Raw genomic sequence first — 18,793 nt, 5'->3', positions numbered from 1 at the left:
CTGTAAATGACTGATGGTGGACCAGTTGGTACATCACCGCAGCAGCCTGCCAGACGCACTCCCTGTCTGCTACTTCAAACACGCGCCAAATCTCTCCAAAAGATGTTCCATCATCACAGTTATTCTCCACAGCAACCTCTAAACTAAAGCTATAAATGCTATTGATGAGTTTGCGCCACAATAACGACACACAGTCTAAAGTCATATCTCTTTATTTTCAGAATTCACAGATTCATTTCCATTTCCAAGTCTTACAAAATGTAGATTTTACAATGACTCTTCTCAATTTTTTTAGTATCAAAATAGTTCTTCCCTTCCAGAGGGAGCCATTCTGTTTTAGTACATCAACAAACCTCAAGTCATTCCCTACAACAGTTAGACATCATCTAAGAGAGAGAAGGTTCCTCCACCCCAACAGTGACAAACATGCTTTATAAGAAGTGTACAAGTCAGAGACCACCCTTCATTCATGCCATTCCTAGTCAAAATATGGCCAACAAGTACTTCATTTTCCTCTGCCAGAAAAGCTGAAGATGATATAAAAATATATAGATATTTAACAGAAAATGCCACACAAGCTTCAACAACTAAAATAATATCAAAATATTCAGTATTTAGTGTGTCCAACCTTTGCCTTTGTTACAGCTTAAATTCTTTTTTGCCTTTAGCTTTTCAGAAATATCCAAATCAGCATCTTTTTCCACACCTTTAAAGTTCAGACTTAGAAGTTGGTTGCATTTTCTGTTTCTGGGAATCCCAGTAATCCCAGTCTAATGTTCTGGGAAGAGAAGCTTTTTTCACTTGTAATTTTTTGGTTATTTACTTTTCCCGCTAAGGCCTTATTGACAGCTACACATCCTTTCAGACCCAGTGCACTGAGTTCTTCTCACAGGATGGACGTAAATTCCTGTGGACATTTTCAGATCTTAAGCAAGAGTTGAGCTTGAATTTCCTCTCTCAGAAAGATGAGAGCTTTAAGTAGAGCTTGGGAGAGTTCTAGTGGTTTACCAGGTCTTGCAGGTGCTTGTTAGGAATTCCATTTTTATGTATTTTTTAAACTTCTGTTCTGGAAACTTGTTTTTTGCTTAATTTCCATTGACTTTCCTCATCCTTATGCAAGTGGATTGTCTTATATCTAATCTTTTCAGAAATATCTCCTGATGAATGAATAATTTGTACTTAATGGCCATTTTGACGGGAAATTAAAGAAATGAAGAGTGGTCTCTGACTTTTGGGCAGTACTGTACATAAGTAATTATAATCTGTTCACACTCAGGTCCACATTAAAAGCCGGATCATTTCTTACAAGAAACTGCCTTCACTACGTACTTATCATTCCTCGGGTTGTACTGAACTTCAAACTTGCATGTCAGCCGCTAAAGAAAATAAAAAGAAGTGATTTGAAAAGTCTGTAATGGTAATACAATCTAAAGGCTTGATGGTTTGTCAACGACTGTTTTAAATAGAAAATAATGATAGAACATTTAATAGAAGCAGAAAAGATAATAGGAATAATACCTTTCGGCCCAAAGCGCAGGACTCCAAATCTGCCGGCTCAGTTTTTAGGCACTTTGTCTTTGCAACAGTCGCTTCGATCTTGAAGTTTATCATATTGGTGACCTGCCGGCACAAACACACTGGTTGTGGACAGAGTACAGCTCACAGACTATTAGCTATTAATAGTTGACTGAACATGACGTGTTTGTCTTTAATCACTGAGAGAGTAAGTTGTTGGCACTGGTCAGAGAAAACAATAGTGTACCTGTATTTGTGCGGATGTGATGTCCAGAAGCTTGAAGTACTTCTTGGCCTTGGATTTCATGTTAAATTTCTCCAAACCTTTTCTAGCAGCTTTTTGGACATCTGGTCTTTCAGGATGGGTTTCAATCCAGCCTCCCAGGGGCTCCATATTTACTTAAAGAGGAGAACAGGGTAGACAAGCCAGAGTTCAGTAAAGTCTGGCTTTCTTTATGATATTACAGGTCAATGAGTGCCGCTAATGTAAAACAGAACCCTAATGACTCTAACGATGCATGTGTTTTATTTTAAGAGGAAAGAAACATGTCACATTGAGCGACTACAGGCTCCATAGTTTGTTATTGTAAACTTATCATTGTGCCCAGTTAAGTCAAACATATTAGGTCATACTTTTAACGCAAATAGAGAGCTATATTTCTTAAAATAGGTTCAGGTTTTTAAAATAAACTGTGACATCACACAACAGATATGCTGAACTCTAATACCAGCACATAATTATAGAGTGCTGTGCAAAAGTCAGAGATCATCCATCATTTATTCCATTTCTGTTCAAACTGTCATGTAGTATAAATAAGTCATTCATTTGTACTGGAGATATTTCACTGGAGATAACATATTATACAATTCACTTGTCTAAGGAAAGGGAACGTGAAAGGAAAAGAAATGAAAAAGCAGGAGTTTCCAAAACTGGAGAACTTATTATAAATAATATCGAAAAAAAAGGAAAATAGAGCTTTTATCACTGAACTTTGGAGGTGTGAAAATATCCCTCCACATTTCTTTGAAAAACTGAAAGCAAGATTCCTGAAAAGAATGACCACTGTAATAAAGATAAAGAGTGGACACAGTAAACACTGAAAAATGTCATGTTAGGTTTAGTACTTGAGGTGGTCATCTCCTTTTCTGTTAAAAACGTCTTCAAATGTTAATATTGTTTTTAACTCAGTTTTAACTTGAAATCAAAGAAACAAAAACATAGTCACTGCTTTTGGCATAGTATTGTGTGTTAACATACATGTTAGCCTAATCACAAAACAGCTCACATGTAAAATTTCAAATGCTGCCTGAACAGCTTAAATCATAATAATAATGAATTCATAATAAAATCTACTCACTTGCTATAACGGGTTCCTCCTCCACTGGTGGTTGGGCTTGACTCAGCTGGACCACTGAGAGAAAGCCAAACAGCAGGACGAGGTACAGATCCATGATTCTAGCCGTGTGCTGTCTAAGGCAGTAATGAGAGAGAAGTGAAAAGGAGAGAGTGAGGGAGTTCCTTTAGCTCGAGAATGTCAAACCAGGCTGATAGCTTACACCCTTCCTGGCAGGGTGGGTGGAGTGTGTGAGCTGTATAGAATGCCAGACTGTGCATGTGTGTGTGTATGCAGGTGTGTGTGTGTGTGTATATGCAGTGAGTCAGGGGACTGTCTGTGTACATGCAGTCCTGTGCAAAAGTCAGAAACCACCCTTCATTCATTATTGTATTAGTTAAAACAGCCATCGAGTAAAAGTTACTGAATTTTCAGCATCAGGAAAATAGCAGGAAACATATTTTAAAGGAAATTACACAGAAATCTTCACTTTTATTACAGCTTCCATTCTTTTCAGCAGTCTTGCTTTCAGTTTTTCAGAAAAACCTGCAGGGATATTTTTCCACGCCTCCAAAGTTCAGTCTTAGAAGTTGGTTGCATTTTCTGCTTCTCGCAATAGGAAAAAAATCAACACTTTCAGTGATGCTAAAGTCTGGACTCTTGGGTGGTCAGTCCATTGTTCTGAGAGCACCTTCAGACTCAGAGTGTTGAGTTCGTCTCACAGTGGAAGGATGGACAGAAACGCCTGTGGATTTTTTCAGATCTGAAGCAAGAATGGAGCTTGATTTCCTTCTTTCTCTCAAAGACAAAAGTACTGTTTATATGGGGGCAGTTTTGGTGGTCTACCAGGCCTTACATGGATACTAGGCATCCCATCTTTTAGTCATTTTTTGAACTTCAGTTTTGGAAACTCCTGTTGTTTTCACTTCCTTTGACTTTCCCCCATATTGTGCAGGTGGATCCTATATGCAATCCTCCTTTAAACATCTTCAAATAAATAACTTGTACTTTACAGTCAATTTCAATGGAAATTAAATAAATGAGGGCTCGCTTTTGCACATATGTGGGCGCGAGATTGCAGGGAGAGAGAAAAAAGAAAAACTGAGAAAGAGAAAAAAGTTAATCTTATTATTGCCTTAAGCCTGTAGCCTGCTGTCCATATGCAGACTGCTTTATTGGCTTGTGTGAGCAGCCTAACTGCTGTTAAACACAGGTGAAGGATTCAGTGTGAGTAAAATCACCTAAACACATGGCAAAACACATCCAACGTTCACCAAAACTCTACGGTTGGTATGACCGTCTTGTTGTTGATGGTCTGTTTCTGAAAATACTTTAATGAGTCATGCAGTTCTGACGGCCTTTCACATAGTCTACATTAAACACAATGTGGAATGTGCTACATAGTGACACACCTCCCCAGCACACAAAAGTGCTGGCAAAGCAAATGAATCACTGGCCGCACAAAGGCTGAGCCATGCTGACACCAGTACATCAGGCCCTAGCATTCTAACCATTCAGTGCTCTCCTACCCAGCAATTCACACTTACACGCTTGGGTAACTCCTTTACCTAACTCCTTTTATAGTGTCTCAAATTTTAGGTGTTGACCAGGTAAGTGTAGTGTAGAGTCTCCAAAGCAGTGTCTAAATAATTTGGGTAGCGTGATGGTAAGTACTGAATCTAGCTATTACTTTGATAAAGGGTGCCGTAAGGCTGGCTTTACATGGTGAAACTCACGTTTCTTTGCTTGAAACTTGCATGAAATCATATTTCATTTGAGTTGCATAATGTAAAGTGTCTTGAAACTATGCTCACAGTAGCAATAACAGACAGTGGCCATTATACTGTTATAAGTGCTGATGTAAGCATAAATCAACTCATTTTAAATAAAGAAAGGAGAAGAAAAACTAAAGAAAACAGTAAACAAAAACATACACTAATATACCAAAACAGAAATATAAATAAAAGAGAAGAAAGAGTGTACAAACATGTGATAAAACAGGTTATTCATACAAAAATACCAAAATCAGAGCAACTCAGCTGCAACAGAGTGGATCAGACGCAGCAGCTGGAGTTTTTAAACACCTCACGGTCACTGCTGGACTGAGAATAGTCCACCATCCAAAAACTATCCAGCCAACAGCTTCCTGTGATGACCGATAAAGGACTAGAGGATGACCAGCATAAACTGTGCAGCACAGCTACGAGGTGGACCAACAAGGTAGGTGTGTCTAATAGAGTGGACAATGGATGGACACTCTGTTTAACAGCACTGCTGTGTCTGATCCACTTGTACCAGCACAACGCACACTAATGTGGTGACACTATGTCAGTGTCACTGCAGTGCTGATAGTGTTCCACCACCTGCTCTGTGGTGGTCCTACTGGGGTCATGACAATTGAAGAACAGGGTAAAAGGGAGCAACAAAGTATGAAGAGAAACAGATGGACTTCAGTCTGTAGCTGTAGAACTACATGGTGCTACTATATGGTAAGTGGAGTTGACAATGAGTGTAGAAACAAGGAGGTAGTTTTAATGTTGAGACTGATTGGTGTCTAGTAAATAAGCATAGATAGGTACACAGATAAAAGCCAGACATATAGATATAGAGAATCATATCACGTAACATACAATGAACACTAAAATGCAAGTCTTCTGAATAAAGCAACTTTATACTGGTTGAACATGATCATGCAGATTGAGCAGCATACCAGTATCCAAAACACAACACACACTGGTTTTGGTGGTGATTAGCATGTCAGCTTCCATTGCTGGAGCTCCAACACTGGAGTGGCCAGTCCATTTTTTTGATAACACCAGCAGCTTCTCTGTTTATTTTTCCCAGTAATGACTTCTTGACAGTTTCACATCTTTTCAGTGCCTTGGAAGGATGTATGTGCACAATCTGGCATCTGAGGTCATACGATGTTTTAAACTGAGATAATGCAGGTGCTCTGACAATGATGGTGGTTTGAATGCGTACTGAGTCATAATACATACTGTAAGGTACCACTGACCTGAAAGTAAAGAGAGCTATTCATTTCTGATACAGATGTAGGTTTGTAAGAGTTTCCAGTTAAGAATCATCATGGAGTGGTTTAATCCAATACTGGGGTTCTATCTGTGTCCTTAAAACTGGCCTGGAGAATGTCTATAAGATTGTCTAGCTCTGAAGCTGAGCTAAGGTAAAAGGCGATCACTGCATGTAGGAAAACAACTTCTTGCTGCTTAGGAGATTTATTTAGAGTGTAAAATCCTTTGGTCTGAGTTGTAAAAGCTGTCTTTTGCCTGTAGTTGCTTGTGTCTTGTCTGTGGATAGTCACTGTCTATAGGGTGTTACAGGATCCACTGATGTCTTAAGATCTCACTGAGAGACTGGTGAGGATGAGGTGATCTTTAAAGCTTTGCTCCAAGGCTCTTGCACTGAAACGACCCGACTATCTGGTAGGCTTGCCTGAGCACTTAAGTGAAGTACTAAATCCCCCCTACCCAGTGTGACTTCTGTGGTTATCTAGGTTAATATACAAAGCAGTTCATCTGTTGTGCTAGATAAACCTAGAAAACCATGAGGCACCACCTCCTGTTGCATCACAAATTGCATTAAAATCTGCAAGGTAATTAGTGAAAATAGGACAATGCATAGTGGAAAATTGATATGCTCATAATAACAAACATGTAACCAATAACAAAATATACAATTGACTGAATACAATTTACAAACTCTTTCTAAATAATTATTCCCATTACATTAGTTTGTTTTTAGCTTAGGTTTTGCTTCACAGATCTTTCAGCCAGCAGATGGCAGCACTCCATCCCCTCTCACTACTTTTTTTTTGGATGAATCTGCTTTGCTCCCTCTGTGACAGCAATCTGCCACTAAACATCCTAACAGGAGGAGCATGTTTAGTGGCAGGTTGCTGTCACAGAGCTGCTCAACTGACAGACTCAGGAGATCCTTTGTCCTTAGAGCCGTCAGGTTCACCTCTTCCCAGTGGGGCCAGAAGAAAAAAAGAGGAGAGATGAGGACTGAATCTGAAGCTCAGGCTAAATCATAGGTTTGTTCTAACCATCTGCACATATGGATACCTTACTGTACATATTGCACTTTCTGTAACCCCTTCCATGCATCTTGTACATCTGGACCCTCCACACCTACACACTTTATTTCAGGTCTATCTATCTGTCTGTCTGTTTGTCTCTCTATGTATCTTTAGAAGCACCTCCTTTTTGGCTTTAGAGCTTGAAGTTGACATTGTGGTGCCGTTAGACGAGAGAAATCTCACTCCCATGGATCTCTACACAATTTTTGGTAAAACTTTGCAGCCCTAAGCATGTCGATCCTTTCCTCCCAGTTTTCTTATGTGATGACGATAGATTTCCAGTGGGTCCTGCCAGTGGCATTTTGAAGGACCTCAAAACTCACAACTGGGAAGTACTACATCTGCCAAGCCAGTCTAATGTGCTGTATTATTTTCCAGGACTTCCAGTTGGCTCAAGCTAATATGCACCACAATTGACAACAGCAAAATAAAACACACATTTAAAAGTAGATTCAGTTTAAAAGAAAAAAAAAACACTGGAATTGAACAAAAGCTTTAGGGTCAGTTTCTTAGTCTCACATTAAGACTAAGTCCTTTGTCAAGTTCATGTTTTTTCTATGTCTGTTAAACTAGTCTATCAATAGATATAGAATATCAATCTACTTGGCCAAACGTTACTTTGGTATGGAACAAACTAAGTTTATAGCGTAGCGACTTGACAGACATAAATACAATAATCCCACGCACAAAATCCTAACTAAGAAATAATGTTTTTGATATATTGCAAAATGTTTCATTAGTATGAGCATTTAAACAGTAAAAGACACACATAACAACAGAAGAGAAGGTCCAGATTAACTGGATTAATAAACAGCATAAATAGACTATGTGCTCAATCCAAAGTTCCATTTGAAATACAGTATAGCTTATTTCAGAAATATAAGAATAGATGTATTGCAAAAGGTGTCCAAGCCCTTCAGTCCTCCTCCACGCAGACGTATAGGGCAAGGGACTTTGGGGATGCCAGGTTTGATAGCATGCATTTGAAACAGACCTATGCATCACACAGGCAAACAAACACATTTTAGCTCAAACCCTTATATTGTCTTTTCTGTATTGTTGTCACACAGCTGTAAACAAAGCCAGACGCTCTGATTGGTCTAATCCTCTAGCTCAAGGAATTTTTGGCATGAAGCCACTGCTGAGTGCACGTCAATGCGGTCCTCACCAAAGGCCGTCCTGAGTGTGCAGAGGGCATTCATGAGTGGCCACTTGATGCGCGCAAATTAGAGGCCTTAAGGTCCTCACAGGTGCAAGCAAATGAAGAGTACAGAAGCACAGGTGCGCTTTATGGGACAGTGAAAGCTCATCCTGTAGTCTAACAGACATGATCTTTAATTATTTAATAATCAACCACAGTAATCATTGTTACAACTTACCAGATTGAGAGAAATGACCAAAGACTGTGTGGAAAACCATGCACACATATTTTTTGTGAAAGTTTTTACTATTTTTACTTATTATTATTATTATTATTATTATTATTATTATTGCAGCAATAAGAAAATTCAAACACAGCAATTGTAGCATTAAATATTGTCAATATTTTTTGCGTTTTTTTATTAATTAAATGTTTGAGTTAATTCCAAAGGAAAACAGTGCAGTTTAAATGTGGAGTTGCTAAATCCCTGCTTATAAATATATTACTTGTCAGAAATACTAACGAAATAAATTGCATACTCAAGGCAAGCAACTGACACAGTTATTCATAACAATTATAATACTCATCACTACAACAAGGCAATTAGGCAAATTAACTAACGGCAGCAAATAAACAATAAATTAAACAAGTAAATAAGCAAAGAGCTAAATAAATAAACAAATAAATAAAGTTCTCCATATCTTATTGATGACATACTTCCTGGCTTGTTAGTGTTCCGACCAATGAGAGAAGCCCCTGTTCTCAGTGGCTCCACCCCCTCCTCATACACAAAAGGAAGCAGTAGCGCTGAAGAGAGTCGGAGGCGAGAGAGACAGGAGGATGTTGTGAGTGAACGCTGTTTATTTCTGTCCATTTTTAAATCCCATTTCGAGTAAACTGTGTTCAGAGATGTTTAAACAAGTACCATTGAAATCAATGAGTCCTTAGCGGCGACCAACAGCGAACAGCAGCCTGTTAGCCCGGTTAGCCCTTTAGCTAGCAGCTCCGCCAGCGGTTACACTGGAAAGGCAGCTGCGTTTTAAGCCTCTTCGGTTAGCTGGTTTAAAAACGGTGTCCTCCACCGGCCTTGCTATTCCTACAAGAACTCAATGTGTCAGGGAGTCAGAATCCTTCGTTTGTTTGATTTAGAGATATTTCTGCCTGCAGCAGCGTGATAATGAACAGCCTGCCGTTGTGCGGTTGTCAGGTTGCTGTTAGCGGCGCGATGTCAGAGCTGTCAGATGCTGCTGCTCTTTCTACACTTCGGTTTAAATTAGCCTCAGCAAATCTCTTTGCTTCTGGCTGTTGGGTAGTAAATTCCCGAAGCTCAAGCCAGCTTCTAATTCGCCAGGTTCTTGTTTGTATTTTCCCGTTCCACCTTAAATGGTGCAGCAGTCATTATCATAACGTTTGGGCGACAGAGTGTAACTGCTGCGCCATTTAAGGTGGAACGGGAAAATGTGGACTAGAAGCTAAATAGGAAGACCGATTCATCCTCGTAGTAAGTGGTCGAATAGAAAGAAACCATTCTGCACTCCGCTCCTCCACCTGCTGCTCACAGAATAGTATTTTCTTGCACCTGAGCCCCATCATTTGCTGATGAGTCCTTCAGGAGCTGAAGCAAGTGTTTCAGGGCATGAAAATGCTTTTGAACTAAGGACTGTTCAGTAGGAATCACCTTTGGCTTAAAGTTTTTTCAAAATTTCCACATAATTAAATATTAAACATGTCAACGCAATCATTCAGCATGGTTTGGTGTAAAATGCTTTGTTCTAGAGAGTCAGACTTATTCATAGTAATGGTGATAGGAACCAGAAGTGTGAAAACTCCCCTGCAGAAACTTATTACTTGAAGTGGTTGATTGATTTACGTTTGGGGACAGTTGTGGGCTGGAGGTTAGGGAACCGGCCCTGTGACCGGAAGGTTGTTGGTTTGATCCCCAGTGCCGAGAGTCCATGACTGAGGTGTCCTTGAGCAAGACACCTAACCCCCAACTGCTCCCCGGGCGCCATGGATAGGGCTGCCCACTGCTCTGGGCAAGTGTGCTCACTAGTGTGTATGTGGTGTTTCACTTAGTGGATGGGTTAAATGCAGAGGTGAAATTTCCCCGTTTGTGGTATTAAAAAGTGTCGCTTAATTTTGTGGTAATATACATTGCGCCTTAAAGTTAGAAGACGCATGAATGTTCACTGGTGGTTTTGAGTAGTAAATAAAATGGCTATATTTGCGTTGTAGACATCAGGACTCCTGATTCCTATCACCGCCGCTGTAAAGAAATTGTGGTTGGTATGTTTCTCTACAAATGAGCCATTTTACATCAAACCACTCTGGAATGGCTTTGTGTACATCTCAGCAACTGAATTATGTGGAATATGTGGAATTCCACTACTTGGCCATAGTTAAATTGGTAACTGAAAAATCTTGCTTTGGGAAATACCCCCCAGGTTGGCTACTGGTTAAATGTTGTGGTTCCTGATACAGGTTCTTGAGTGAAAATAGAAGTTACTGGCTAGTTCACTCCTTTAATTCTTTTTCAAATTATTTTCTCAAAGTGCCCTTAGTTGCATAGCAATGGACTGCACATTTAAAATGACACAGGAAAGTCATATGGTGGAATCTCGCATTGATGGTAGGTTTCAATTCAGATGTTAGATAAGCCTACACTTTGGCAGGCAGATGGATCTGCTATTTTTAAAGCATACCGCCAGCACCCTCATCAATTTCTGCATCATTGAACATGCAGCACACACTCATCTACACAGCACATCTCTTGTGTTGTCGTTCGCTGCTTGCTTGTCTCTTCCTCTGAATTTAGCAGACTTCCTAAGCCTTAGTTTTCCAGGTACACATTATGGCCTGGTCTACCAAAACTGAGATTAAGTCTAAGCCTGGGCAAGAAGTTTTAAATGTTTAAACGCTTTTGGGCTTGCAGTTTTATACAAGTGTAAGCTTCATGGACGTTTAAGGAACTGACCATGTAAGCCTATGTATCTAGGCATTTTAGAATATTACCAGGTTCAAGTATTCACTTGGAGAGAAGAACTGTGGAGAAAGCAACCACTATGGAATAGGTAAAAAGAGAAAATGTATTCCTCCCCTGCTGTGATTCACAAGGCTCTGGAGAGCGAGGCTGCTGAGTGTGACTCCATCAGTCGTGGGCTGTAGAGTTCTCTCAGTCCGTTAGAACTTGTGGGTGTATTTTTAGAGCATAGCCTCGGTCTGCATCTGAACTCCAAGCGACTAGGCTCCATGAGGCTATAGCCTCATTTCCTTGCAGTTCATTAGCTTGTCTGGCCTGTCCCTGATTCAGTGAATTGTGCTGTTGATAATGATATTAGAAAATGCTGAACTGGATAGCAGAGGGGAAAAACAACGCACATGATTGAATCCTGTATAGTGCCTGTGTGATCCAAAAATGGAAATGGAGGTATTAACATATTAACATGAGTCACATTTTCAGTCACTCCTCATTTTTGCAGTATCGAAAACATATCTAATCGAAATATGAATCATTGCACCCCTGCTATTGAGTATTAACATAATTGATTATAATCAAATGTAGTAATCTAGAGTAAGCTGATTTGCCACTGTCATTTTTACATGTTATAACATATTTGTCTGTTCTCTGTTTTTAATCTTCTCTTGCCTTTGTGTTTGTCTCCATCAGAAGCAGTTGCTGACCCCTCTTTGTGGTAGAGGCCAGCGATGCGAGGCTTCCACTCCAAGCTGGATGCGTCGTCGCTGGGCATGGCGGTGCCGCTGAACCTGGCCGTGGAGACTGAAAAAGCTCAGGCTCTGCTCCAGACATTCAGCACAGCCTCCCTCCTGGCCAGCGCAGGCCTTGGAGTCTTCTGCTTTCTGGCTGACCATATACTGACCTCCCCATTCATCCAGCACCATGTGTGGCTCAGGGCTGTGCTGGATAACTCTGTGCATGGTGTGATTGGACTGTGGTCCTGGGCCATTGTCATTGGGCTGAGGAAGAAAAGTGACTTCTATGAAGTCGTATTAGCAGGCTTCCTCGCCTCCATCATTGACCTGGACCACTTCTACATGGCCGGATCGCTGTCTCTCAAAGTAAGTCCTTTTATTTTCCTCTTACAAAATGCTTAATGTGTTGCTTCAGGTCTTGATGGTTCAGGTGTTGTAAAATTGATTGCATATTTTTATCATTGCATATGTTTATCATGATGATAATAATAAAACATCGTCATATAGCCCACTATTTCCAGACCTCTCCACAGCTAGCTCGTAAGATATTGGGCTAACACAATTATATAGCTGGACTGAAGCCAAGAATAGATCCAGCACATACAGGACAAGTAACAGGTGTGACAAACACAACCATATAGGGGGAACCACAAAAATAGGCAGACTAGAATACAATGTCAGCACATGCACACAGATAAAGAATGTATATATAGCACAATTCAAAACAATGAATTCCTTCACTGGTCACTTCCTAAAGTACACCTCCTTGTATATACACTCATTGTACGTTATTATCAGCTTTACTGTTGTGCTGTGACTGAAATACTATAATTATTTCTGCAATTACACACAAATAATTACGTAAATAATCTAATATATAGCAGTATAGTAATAAATCAAAACTTCTGAGTGTTAGGTTGATTTACTAAGCATGCCTTTGTGTTGTATTTGCGATGTTAGCTTGTTTTTCCTTTATAATGAAACTGCAGATATTTTCAGCATGTGTGTAGAAAGGAGGCTTAATCTCTCTTCTTACTCTGTGACTAAAATTGGAGGAAGGACATGATCAATAATTCCTCTCATTGGCTAGAACATTCAATATTCACTAGGCATTTAGTCACTGGATGCACTTTAAGGACCTCTGTACACTTTGTGCCCTTTACTCTTAGGTACTGATGCAGTAGAGCAAAATCCAAAAGCCCAGATAGGTCAACCTGGTGTACTGATCATCAGTCATCATTACCTCAGATCAGCATCAGTCCTCCTCCACTTCACTGTGATTCTGTTGTTTGCCTAGTTCAGCCCAGCAGCATTTCTTGTGGTAAATTAGATTAGGTAAGTAATTGGAAGACATGAAGCAGGAGCAGTGCAGGGCACCCACATCACAGGAACTGAGCACCACAGACCTTAAAGTGATATTTCGGAGAAACATAACATCTATATTCCCGGCCCTTCTTATCCTATATATACCTAATCCGCCAGGCACATTTGGTGCCTGAAATTTGCTTCTTCCGTTTTGCATTGGAGCATTGAGTGGTCTCAGGTAGGCTTATGTGGTTCCTGACTTTGTATGACATACTCTTGTTTTATCTATAAAAACAGCACCTGGAGCCATTCCAAAGCCTGCAGTGGTCAATTTCTAATGATAATAGTGTGTCATAAGTGCTATTTAGATGGAATTAGTTTTACATGGGGATGTTTTACATTAGCTTTACAGGGGGATTTTGAGGAAACTTCCTAGTCTACTTTGTGTGCAGTAGATCCAGTTAGAAGAATTTCAGTTTTGTCTTTGTCAGTTTTCCAGAAATTATTGTTCATCTGGTTTATGCTACTTGATAAACAATTAACTAGCTGATCAAATTAGCACTTTTCACCAGATGCAACATAGATGTTAAGCTGTGTGTCATCAACACTGTGTTCTTTGAAGATATGACCATCTGGCAGCATGTATAATAAAAAAAAAAAGAGTGGCCTGAGGATAGACCTCTGTGGTATACCACAGCAAATTACATGTTTTCCTGACACAAAATCGCCAGTGGTAACAATGTCTTGTCAAGTATGTTTGAAACTACTTAAGTACATTTCCAGAAAGTTTAATTTGATCAACAATTTCAAATGTAGCAGTGAGGTATTCCATCTGAGGTCATTAACTACTTTTACCAAGGCTGTTTCTGTGCTGTGGCCTGACCCGATGTCTGAGTTTTTTCATATGTCTTGTAATGTAGGATGAAAACCTTTAGCTGACTGTGCAACACTTTCTCTTTGATTTCCCCCAGAAAAGACTTCATGGAAAAACTGGTTAGCTTTGCGTTGACAAACACACCTTGGTCATGTACTGTCAGACACATGGGCTGGATTCACTCAGACATTTTCACCAAGTCAGCTGAAGTGGATTCTGTAAAGCAGCGTTTCTTTACCAATTAAAACTTTCTTTACATTTTGTGTCAGTCCAGCAGCTAAGCTAAAAAAAACAGTAATGATCTGAAACCACCACATACACTGGAATGTTATGTATGTTAATGCTTAAGCCATTAGAGATGTTCACATCTAGAGTATGACCCTGCTTAAGAGTTGGTTGTCACAAGCGGAGTAAATTTAGGTAAATTAAATGTGGAAGTATAAAACAATTGGCTTTTTAGAGTCTTTAAGTAAGAATGATCAATATGAAAATCAAAATCACTGGTTAAAAGAAGCTCACCATGACTTGTGATGCATATAGAGAGCAATTCCAAGAATGAAATATGCGAGTATCCACGTTACACCATAGTAATAACATTACTTTTCAACAGTGTAATGGAAAGCATGGATGTTTCATTAGTATTTTTCTTGTGTGAGGCTGTACTTCTGATTCTATAGAGGTTACCAAAAACAGCAGGAATAGTAGAGGAATCGGTTCTAGAATCTGGTAGTCATTTGAAGTTGAAGAAAGATAAGTTATGACCTAAAATCTGGGAGCCAAGCTTTTTTTTTAGTTTTTTTTTCTTTCAAAAGATGGACGCTTCCAGAAGAGATTAAATATGTCAGTAAAAGTAATTTTATTTGCTGGACAGGCTTCTGGAAGCCAGCTAAGGCACATTCAGAGCACTATTAAAATTGAATTTAAAGCTAAAATGTGATGTACCACTGAAACTTATTTGAGGTATACAATTTGACTAAGTGTTCATGTAAAACTAATTTCATCTGAATAGTACTGTACAGTGTTGTGCAGACACTAAACATGCCTCAGCTTATCAACAGTGTTTAGGGTAATGGGGGGAAAACTTTTGTTTAACTGTGACTGTGTTTGTTCTCCCCTTGTCTGCGTGGGATTCTTCCGGGTTGTCCGGTTTCCTCCCACAGTCCAAAGACATGCTGTCAGGCCAATTGGACATGCTACATTGCCCCTAGGTTTGAGTGTGTGTATGTGTGTTTTTGTGTGTCTGTCTGTCTGCCCTATGATGGACTTGCATCCTGCCTTCCGCCCAATGACCGCTGGGATAGGCTCCAGTGCCCCCCCCCCCCCCCCCTTCCACCGTGACCCTGAGGGAGAAGCGGCTTATAAAGTGTGTGTGTGTGTGTGTGTGTGTGTGTGTGTGTGTGTGTGTGTGTGCAGCCCTCTTTTCCCCTTTCAGCCTTTTTTTTTTAGTCCATGGCTGCTTATTCACTCTGTGTTGTCCTCTTTTCCTGACTAGGCTGCTTTGAATCTGCCCCAGCGGCCACCACTGCACTGTTCCACGGTCATCCCAGCACTCTGCTTCTCCCTGCGCTTGCTGATGTGGGCCTGTCGCCTGAAGGATTCTTGGTGCTCTCTGCCCTGGATGCTCTTCATCTCGCTGGCATCCCACCACATCCGGGATGGCGTACGCCACGGCCTGTGGCTCTGTCCCTTCGGCAACACAGCGCCCATCTCCTACTGGCTGTACATCACCATCACCGCCACTCTGCCACACCTCTGTTCTGTACTCATGTATCTCACCGGAACCAGAGACATGATCTCCACCAAACATGGCGTGGCCATTGATGTCTGAGGGGAGCCTTTAACCTACGTGGGCTTGTACGATGTCTGGGTCTTTTTCTTATCTTCTCCAAGGAAACTCCTGCGCTGGAATGATCTGTGCCTGCCGACACCTGGTGTGACTTTTTGGTCTTCTTTATAGGTCATCATTGCCTCACTTCCATTTGCAGTGGGTTCTTTCCTTGTCCCTTGTATGTATGGTCATTTTAACTAGCTGGTCAGGTTCTTTGCTATCAGGTTTTATCAACTTCCCTTATTGGACTTTTAAACTATTTTTAACTGTAAGAGAGACTGAACAAGCTGTTGCGCTTGGAAGGATTTTTTTGCCTTGTGGTCACATTGAACATGTTGGTGCATTTTGCCCTTAATGGCTTTTTTTCCTGTGTACTTTTTTTGGCTGTATTTGCCAGATGTGTTTCAAGCATCCACTCACTCACCAGAGGAATATCGGTCACTCTGTCTGCACAGACAGCCTGAGCTGTAGGTCAAGTCTCACCAAAGTCCAGAGATACTGTACATCATTGAATTTTGACGTCAAGACCCAGTGGCAGCTTGGCTAGCTGTGTTCAGTCAGCATGGTGTTTTGCTGAATATTATATACAGGGGAGCTCAGGGCGCTAAATTATTAATCCTCGAACTTAGTTCTGTGCGAAACGGCGGCTTTGCTAGTGAATGTGTCCATAATGTGTATACTCATAGTCGGTGTCATACTTATTAATAATAGTGGTCTAAACTTCTGACCTAATTTAATTTGAATGTGATTCCCTAGGAAAGGATTCAGTACATCCTGAAATTTAAATTTAACCATGATCTGATTACTTTAGTCTAAATCAGAATTTACTTAAACGCTACCAGTCAAGAGTTGGACACATCTGCTCATAGAAGCGTTTTCCTTATTTTTTTTTTTTTTTTTTTTTTTCTTTTTCAAAACTGAAATAGCACATGGAATTATGTAGAGATAAATTGTTGAAAAAATGCACACACTTTCACATTCTCTCAAGCAGCATCACAAAGAGCCACCTGAAATGTGTTTCTGTTAGGAATTAAGAAGATACACATGGTTATTTTATCAGGTGCACCTACCTTGAATCTACACTCTTTGTCCATCTTTGTAATTTTGGGGGCAGTCGTGGGCTGGAGGTTAGGGAACCAGCCTCGTGACCGGAAGGTCGCCGGTTCGACCAGAGCCAAGAGCACATGACTGAGGTGTCCTTCAGCAAGACACCTAACCCCCAACTGCTCCCCGGGTGCTGTGGATAAGCCTGCCCACCGCTCCGGGCAAGTGTGCTCACTGCCCCCTAGTGTGTGTGTGTGTGTGTGTGTGTGTGTGTGTGTGTGTGTGCTCACGAGTGTATGTGGTGTTTCACTTCACGGATGGGTTAAATGCGGAGGTGAAAAAGTTGTGGGACTAATAAGGCTCACTTAATTAATTAATTTACCAGCTCCGTTTATGATATAGGTGCACTTTGTGGTTGTACAGTTACAGAGTGTAGTCACTGCAATTAAACAGATCTACAAATTAAATGTAGAAACGAATGGACTGTGCTTGTTAAACTACAAAATACACCTATAGGCTAGGTAGACCTCATAAAATTGACAATGAGTGTAAACGCAAGTTAGATATACCTAAAAAAATAAAAATAAAAATAAATAAATAAAAATAACCATTAAAAAATAATAATAATAAAAATGAGGTTAATGCACATTTTACATCTTTGAAATAACATTATACATAACGTTGCTGTCGGAAGAAAATCTCCATTTTTGTTGTTTTTCAGTTTTTAACATGATCTGAAAATACCTGTTGCCCTTTACATTGTGTGTAAATTTCATGATGAATGGACTAAAAGAAATAACCTAAAATTACTTAGAAGAATGTCTGGTTCCATTGACTTGCATTAAAAGTAAAGTAGGTTTTTTCCTTCTCCTTCAAAGTTAACATTTTGGAGATTTTGTTCCGACAACAGCGATAAGCATTAACTTCACGGTTTGTCTCTTAAGTAGAAACTTAATTTCTATTTAAATGTACTGTAACTTTTAGATAAAAATATTAGTTATGAAAAATGCATATTTAGTTGTCCAAACTTTTGACTGGAAGTGTACATTGAATACGTAGCTGGAGGATTAGAATATAGAAGCTGATAATAGTATATTCAGATTAGAAGCTACAGAAGTAGAATATAAATAAATAAAGCAATGCGCTACATTTGAATATACTATTATAATTGACTAACACATTCAAAATCGATTCCACTGTCGTCATGTCCATTCCATCGTGATGTACAGATCATTGTAGCGCCCATGACTATTAGAATGGATACAACCTGCGACGGCTCAGTTTTGCCAGCGTGGTCTACAGTCGTTTGTAAAGCTTGTGTGAAAAGCGCTTTAGATACGCTGTCAACGTGTGATCGTGTGCTGTAGTGAATGTGTCGGGATGTGAAGGTGAATGGAAAAGGTCTGTTTGCCGTTTCGAATTCCGGAAAGTGGAGATTAGCATCAGCTGACTGGAACAAAACGCCCTGAACAGATTGTCCATCTGAACAAAGAGTAGGTGAAGTGGGCAGAGATTACACTGTTGGGTACAGTGCAGACCAAAGGCAGCTGGACAGTGACATGGTTTCTGTTGTTTTGCCACTGTGCTCCAGTTTGACTGAGGTTAAGGTGGAGACTGTCAGCGTTATTTTAATGATACTGATCCATACTGGGTGAATCTCATAGGATTCACGGCGCATATTTCAGGAGAAGTAATCTTGCAGTGATGTCACGTACCATTCCCCACAGTCTGTGATGTCGCTTTGAAGGGTCACTGAGCTTGAGTAATTGCTTTGGCTGGTCAAAAACATTCCACTTTTTTGGCCTCTGAGCGCTCCATCATTGCTTTAGCAGTATGTTTCTGTGCTGCTCAGCGAGCTGAGGCGTTCGTTTAGATCTCGGCAGTCAAAATCCTTTTGTACACTTTAGAATTCATCCGTCTACACAGCTTTGGTGCAGAACTA

The 18,793-nt window shown here is 40.2% G+C and overlaps 2 protein-coding genes across 2 annotated transcripts; one reads left to right on the top strand and one right to left on the bottom strand.

Annotated features, from left to right (window-relative positions):
* Positions 1 to 196: 196 nt before the first annotated feature.
* On the bottom strand, positions 197 to 3,054 carry si:busm1-57f23.1 (uncharacterized protein LOC368621 homolog). Its single transcript, XM_017700183.2, has 4 exons — positions 2,874 to 3,054; positions 1,763 to 1,914; positions 1,519 to 1,620; positions 197 to 1,376 (listed from the first exon to the last, which is right to left on the bottom strand). The coding sequence occupies exons 1-4, from the start codon at positions 2,965 to 2,967 to the stop codon at positions 1,296 to 1,298; spliced, it is 429 nt and encodes a 142-aa protein (XP_017555672.2). The 5' UTR covers positions 2,968 to 3,054; the 3' UTR covers positions 197 to 1,295.
* Positions 3,055 to 8,885: 5,831 nt separating this feature from the next.
* tmem267 (transmembrane protein 267) lies at positions 8,886 to 16,989 on the top strand. The gene is made up of 3 exons (XM_017700185.2): positions 8,886 to 8,934; positions 11,757 to 12,166; positions 15,472 to 16,989. Exons 2-3 carry the CDS (start codon positions 11,795 to 11,797, stop codon positions 15,805 to 15,807), a joined length of 708 nt encoding a protein of 235 aa, XP_017555674.1. The 5' UTR covers positions 8,886 to 8,934; positions 11,757 to 11,794; the 3' UTR covers positions 15,808 to 16,989.
* The last annotated feature ends 1,804 nt before the right edge of the window (positions 16,990 to 18,793 follow it).

This window comes from Pygocentrus nattereri, chromosome 18 (assembly GCF_015220715.1).
Source record: "Pygocentrus nattereri isolate fPygNat1 chromosome 18, fPygNat1.pri, whole genome shotgun sequence".
Classification (NCBI taxonomy): domain Eukaryota; kingdom Metazoa; phylum Chordata; class Actinopteri; order Characiformes; family Serrasalmidae; genus Pygocentrus; species Pygocentrus nattereri.
This window is presented reverse-complemented; position numbering and strand designations above follow the sequence as displayed.

What these genes read in the sequence shown, in the direction of transcription:
- si:busm1-57f23.1 (XM_017700183.2), bottom strand. Translation starts at nt 2,967, where the DNA reads ATGGATCTGTACCTCGTCCTGCTGTTTGGCTTTCTCTCAGTGGTCCAG. An exon ending in GGAGGAACCCGTTATAGCAA is followed by an intron (nt 1,915 to 2,873) that starts GTGAGTAGATTT and finishes CTCCTCTTTAAG; the next exon opens with TAAATATGGAGCCCCTGGGA. An exon ending in CCTGCGCTTTGGGCCGAAAG is followed by an intron (nt 1,377 to 1,518) that starts GTATTATTCCTA and finishes TATTTTCTTTAG; the next exon opens with CGGCTGACATGCAAGTTTGA.
- tmem267 (XM_017700185.2), top strand. Translation starts at nt 11,795, where the DNA reads ATGCGAGGCTTCCACTCCAAGCTGGATGCGTCGTCGCTGGGCATGGCG. An exon ending in CCGGATCGCTGTCTCTCAAA is followed by an intron (nt 12,167 to 15,471) that starts GTAAGTCCTTTT and finishes TTTCCTGACTAG; the next exon opens with GCTGCTTTGAATCTGCCCCA.